Raw genomic sequence first — 6,180 nt, forward strand, 5'->3', positions numbered from 1 at the left:
ATTGAAGTTGCTAACTTACACCAGAAGAGGATCTGCCCCATTGTCTCCAAGGTTACTGGCTAAACACAATGAGAATTAAATGGGCATGAGCTATTGTCTATGAGAGTTAATGTGATAATGCAAATCTTTTCTAGTTAGCTTGATTCTCTGTACTTATATCAGCAATACATGTATGGAGGGCCCAACCCCGAAACCTTTGCTCACATGGATAATCTAGAGTTTGTGGAGAATTTTCCATCAAAACTGTTTTCAATGGAAAATTGGAATTTTGAACTAAACAAAAGTTTTCTATGGAAAGTGTCTACTTTCTGCAGAAAATTTCAACTTTTGGACAACCCCCATCTCAAAAATCTGAAAACCAAAATATTTTTGGTTTTCTGACCAGCTGTATTATAGCCCCATTGATTCACTCTGACTGGTTGTATCAGTAAGGGCTAACGGCCAGATCCTGGAGCCCTTACTCAATCGTTATTCAGGGAAAGCTCTTGTTAGAGATTGCAAGAGTACTGGTTAAAAACTGAGAACCAGATCTTTATCTGGAGTAACTAGGTATAGATCCAATGATGTTAATGGAATTACACCACTTTAATCCAAGTAAAGATCTGGCTCTGAGTGAGGGCAATGGACTTTGTCTTGAAGTGTGTGAATAAGGTTTATAGGATTGGGCAAATAGGGCTTCATTTTCAGAGGTCCGGTGCACCTGTAGCTGTCATTGACTTCACTTGGTACTGTGGGTACTTAGCACCTCTGAAAATAATGTGCCTGTGGTATAAGTACATCATTTTAGGTATTCAGAATAGGTTATTTTACTTTTTAAAGCTTTAATTTCCGTTCTCAACTATTAAAAATATATCACCTACTTTACAATTAAAAATAAAATAATTGAAGTGGAGGCCAAAGATTGGCTGAGTAAGGAGAGGAAGGCTTATCTTCTTATGTTGTTGGCAGTGTTGTAGTTGTGTTGATTCCTAACTATGAGAGAGACAAGATGGGTGAGGTAATATCTTTTACTGAGCCAAGTTGGTTGGTGAAAGAGACAAACTTTCAAATTACACAGCTTGTCACTTTCGCCAACAGAACTTGGTGCAATAAAAGATATTACCTCACCCACCTTGTCTCTATCTTCTTACAACAGTTGTCTCTCCAGAACAGAACAGAAGAGCATTGGCAAGGCGATGTAGGGTTGTTAACATTGCAAATGCTTGTGCTGTTCCTGTAATGGGCATGAGTGTGCACCATTGAAGGCAATAAGAGTTTTGCCATTTACTTCAGTAGGGGCCAGAGTGGGGTTTATCTGAATAAACAGATGAGTTCAACCTACAAGGGTGACACAATAGCTCCTGTCCCATTAAAGAAAAGAAAGAAAATTGCCTATTTGTGTTTGATTTCATAATTAGATTTTCTTTTAGACTAACCATAGCCTGTGAAAAGTAGTTAACATTCATTATGGGGAATTAGGAGAATATTTCATTTTGTCAGAAACAAAAAAAGCACCTTCCCCTTAAAAATATGTAGGCAGCCATTCTCAGTGAAATCCTCTGTTAGGAAAAGTAACTGGAATGTGTTTATGTAGCTTTTATTGATCTTCTTCTGTCATAAACTTTATAATGTATTGAGTCCATTATTTAATTTTATATATAATCTGCCTTAAAAGCTAAAGCTGTAAATAATAACATCCATTAAAATAGTGGAGTTCATTAGTTGAATGGATAAATCAATGACTGATTCTTACTTACCTTGTAAATACCATTCACTTAAACTTGGAAAGGACAATTGGTTTTAACTGAACAATAGCTTTATTGCCAACAGCTTGATATAATTTTTTCTGTTGTAATTAGCTATACTTATATTCAAAGGTCTTTTATTTAAAATAAGATGCAATTATAAAACCAAGAAAAGCAACTGAATGCCTTTGCTAACTTGTGGTACTCACTATTACAGAGCTGCAGGAAACCAAGACCTCTGAATATTACCGTATATCCCACCACCCACTCGATTACAGGATATTATTAATGGATGAAGATCAGGACCGGATCTATGTGGGCAGCAAAGATCACATTTTGTCTTTGAATATTAATAATATAAGCCAGGACCCTCTGAGTGTAAGTTTAAAAGTACTTCCAGAACCCAATATTATTTTACTGCATGCCTTTTTTTTTTAAGGAAAAAAAATGTGCGTTTCATTAGACCAGCAGTAGGCAGAAGTCCAGATCCACACCTCATTGAACAGTTAGTACTTGTTTGATGTGTAATATGAGATGAGCAAAACTTTCAAATGACTTAAAACACTTCATTCAACCTGTTTACTTGTTTTTGAGTCATCTGCGTGGTGGCTCAGTCTCACAAGGAACACCTTGTATGAGGTGACTGATGTAAAATTTCCTCTCGTCTCAAAGATTTGAGAGTATTCAAAGCTGCAGCTTTAAAAGAACCCTGTAAGCAACATGAGGATATTTTTTGTAACTGTCTCCTTTTTCAGGCTATGTGAGGAAAAAGACAAAGCTGTCTTTAATCTTAGACTAGGTTTGTTTTATTTTCCTACGATAAAGAAAATCCCGTAGCTGAAGCCTGTCCTCTGAACTTTTTTGCTTCTGTTTTATAATACCTCCCATTTTTGTATGGTAGGGGAGTGATCCATTCCTAGTTTCAGAGACATAACACTAATCCTGCCTCCGTTGCAGTCCCTCTCCATGCTGTCCTCTCCTTTCAGTTATTGTAACACTGTTTGCTCTGGCCACCTCATGCATCTGCTCTCTATATTCCAGCATGTGCAAAGTGTTCATGCCTTCTCCCTCAGCTGTATGGAAAATACAGTGACATCATTCCAGTATTTGGAAGCCTCCAAAGGCTTCTGTTTTACTTCCAGAACCTGTTCAAATTCAGATTTCTGTAAAATATACTTAATAGATCTTGTCGCTCTGATAAAGAACATGTATCTTGTCTCCCTGATAAAGAACACATTTAACAATGTGGTCTTCAGTCTGGCAGAGAAAGGTATAACATAATCCAATGGCTGGAAGTTGAAGCTAGATAAATTCAGACTGGAAAGAAGGTGTGAATTTTTAACAGTAAGAGTTGGCATCACAGACCATTTTAAAATCAAGATTGGATGGGTTTTTTTTTAAAAAAAGCTCTGCTCTGGGAATAATTTTAGGGAAGTTCTGTGGCCTGTGCTATACAGGAGGTCAGACTAGATGATCACAGTGGTCCATCTGGCTTTGGAATCTATGAATCTCATCTGGTCCTTTAGTCCAGCATCCATCTTTTTTGCTGTACCGCCACATAATTTATAATCTCCATTGGTACTAAAGGCTTGTACTATCTCGAACAACCTGACTGTACCTCTCTGCCACACTGATTAAACCCCACTGCAAAACTCATGTGAAAACCTGTTTTCTTTCTTTCTTTTTCTGTGTATGTCAGTCTTCTCTCAAACTTCTATTATTTATTCTATGAAGTGTTTGGGTGGATGTGTAGCTAGCTAGCTAGATAGATAGATGATATGCGTGCATGTATGCATGCAAGCAGTATGCTTTACAAAATAATGTTGCAATACACTGTAATAGTAAAATGTAAACCAGAGTCAGGGTCTCCTTACATATACCCATATATAGCAAAACAAAAATAAAAGCAACCAAACAAAAGCAAAAAATATCCCCATACAGTTCTGACAGATCACATGACTAGCCAATATTAGGCTGCTCCAAACTGGAATCCATCCAATATCTGCAGGATTGCTACTTAATCTTTCTTTATAGTGCCTGCATTTTACTCCTCTTCTGTCCCTGAGAGATCCTGTTCAACATGATCTCTTTTATGTTGCGATTCATTTGCTTAAATATCACTAAAACATCTATTGAAATAATAATATTTTTAATATAGGAAAGATGCACAGAAATGAACCATCAGCTAAATACATTTAGACTCAAATCTGTTATCACAATGCTCTTTTTATTGTTCTGATATTGCCAGTGGTATCTTGAGACAGAATTGTGATTTACTTTTCCTTATCAGGCTAACCCACCTATGAAGAGTATGGAGAGTGTTTCTCTAATGCTGCCTTTTCTGTTTCAAGATCAGAGTTGATGATGGATGAACTTTAAAAAAAATCAGAGTTTGAGTATGGTTTGGATAAGCATTCAGAGCTTGAGGTGCTTATCTGAAAGTTATCTATACCTCTAGAGTCTGCTAAATTTGGCTGGAAATTTTAAGAGAACACATTTTCTCATGAGACATCCAGCACTTCTGCTTCTGATTCCAAAAAAGAAACACTGTAATAACAGCCTTTCTTGCTATATTTCAGCACTTCTGATTCCAGTCATGGACCATCCCTGGAAGTAGCATAAAGATATGCAAAAGTTTTTATTAATAAAAAATGTATCCTGTATTCAAACATTTCAGAACCTCAGAAAAGTTTTAGTCCTAAAGTTCTTTTGTTCAGTTGTACAGAACAGCAAAAGTTCAAAGGGGTTTGTAGTTTGTCCAGGTTGGTTAACTAATCCTTAAATGGAGTAGCAAACTTTAGGCCAGATATTCAGCTAGTATAAATCAGCTTGTCTCCATGGATTTCAGGGAGCTACACTAATTTATTACATTTGAGGATCTGGCCCATTATTTTCAGTGCTGCACCCTAAAATGCAAAGCGCTCATTTACCATTGTGTTTATGTAAAAATAAACTTTTATAAAAGAATAAAAGCAACAGTCTTTCAGGGCCCATGTTGTAAACTGATGCATGCCTAATCCAGACTTGTGGGGAAAAGTAAAACTCTCTTTACTGTTTAAATGGATTTCTGTCAGAAAAATATGTGGAGGAAATATTTTTCCCTAGCAGAAAAGGTATGAAATCTGTAAAAATATTGACTTTGTGAACTCAGAAATACCTTGAAGGAAACCTGTTAGCATAAACTAGGTGGGGTGACGAATGTTGTATATATTCAACTAAAATTATGTAGTTCCTTAAATTATTATTTCTTTCCAAATAGATTTTCTGGCCAGCATCAGCAATCAAAGTTGAAGAGTGCAAAATGGCTGGCAAAGATCCTACAGTAAGTTTTATACACACACACACAATTAAATATTTGGCCATTGAGTCACTGCACCTTGAGTGCAGCTGAAAGCAAGATGTAAGGGGTGTGGGCTTTTCTTTTTTAATACTCTCCAGGCCAAACGGTAAAGTGAAATTCTGGAAAATGAGAATATTTACACAGTATATGTCTTCATATTTTGTCTGGAAAAAAATATGTACATTGCTCACTTTCACAACTGGATTTATGATTTTTGTTTTGTTTTGTTTTTTGTTAGTTATGGATAGCATTAATAATGCTTGTTCCAAGTATCTCCTGGAGACAATATTGTAGACTGCTGAGCTAATGATAATGTCAGTGCCTGGACTAGCTCCCAGACAATATATAGTCTTTTCTATGGAAAGAATCTTTGCGAATGGGCAGTGGTTATTCTGCACATTCCAACAGCACACAGTGTTGGTCATAAAAAACCCCACTTTTATTAGTTCTCTAAAACAATGTTTTAGGCAAATATCTGAGAAATAGTAGTGCTTCCTTAAAACATGTAAATTTGACACACATGATAACTATACATGGGAAATGAAAACCAAAGATATGCTGTGTTAAACAGTTATACACTGAAGCCACAATCTTGTAGGTGGGTCTGTGCAGATCCTGATTTCAGTGTGAAGCTGTGTGTGGGTGTAGGTCTTGACCTGCATTCCTCTCATTGCAGGATCAGATACTAAGGCCTGTATACATTTGCTTGTTTCACACACAGATAGAAAATTGGTGTGGTCAAACAAATAGAAACATTTGCTGTTCTCCCCAATTTTAACCAATGGGGAGATGCCACACCCCTTATTGAAATTATCTCAGTCTTCACTTACATCATCGCCTCAGACACAACTATTTTTCCATATAAGAGTTTAAGCACCAGAGTTACTAATGTGACACAAAGAAATTGTTCTTCCCCAGCACCAATCTTCAGGAGGCACTTGGTTGAATTCCGTTTTTATTGATGTTCTGATCCAGAGCTCAGCAAAGTCAAGAGGAGACTTTCCATTACTTTTAATGGGCTTTGGATCATGCTTTCGTGCTGGTTTAAATACAGGATCACACCACTGATGTTCAGTAAAGTGGTCCTGGAGGTGGAGGTGCTGATTGGCGGGGCCG

At 36.8% G+C, this 6,180-nt stretch overlaps 1 protein-coding gene across 1 annotated transcript in view; it reads left to right on the top strand.

The window, feature by feature from the left end:
* The first annotated feature begins 1,946 nt into the window (after window positions 1-1,946).
* Window positions 1,947-6,180, top strand: part of SEMA3C (semaphorin 3C) — a 70,507-nt gene continuing 66,273 nt past the window's right edge. Inside the window, exons 1-2 of the mRNA XM_029910844.1 lie at window positions 1,947-2,102; window positions 4,984-5,046. Of these exons, the coding sequence (XP_029766704.1) occupies window positions 2,013-2,102; window positions 4,984-5,046 (153 nt within the window). The 5' untranslated portion in view covers window positions 1,947-2,012. The remainder of the gene's footprint in view (window positions 2,103-4,983; window positions 5,047-6,180) is intronic.

The sequence above is a fragment of the Terrapene carolina genome, unplaced genomic scaffold, assembly GCF_002925995.2.
Source record: "Terrapene carolina triunguis isolate 2854851 unplaced genomic scaffold, T_m_triunguis-2.0 Scaffold68, whole genome shotgun sequence".
In the NCBI taxonomy this organism is placed as follows: domain Eukaryota; kingdom Metazoa; phylum Chordata; order Testudines; family Emydidae; genus Terrapene; species Terrapene triunguis.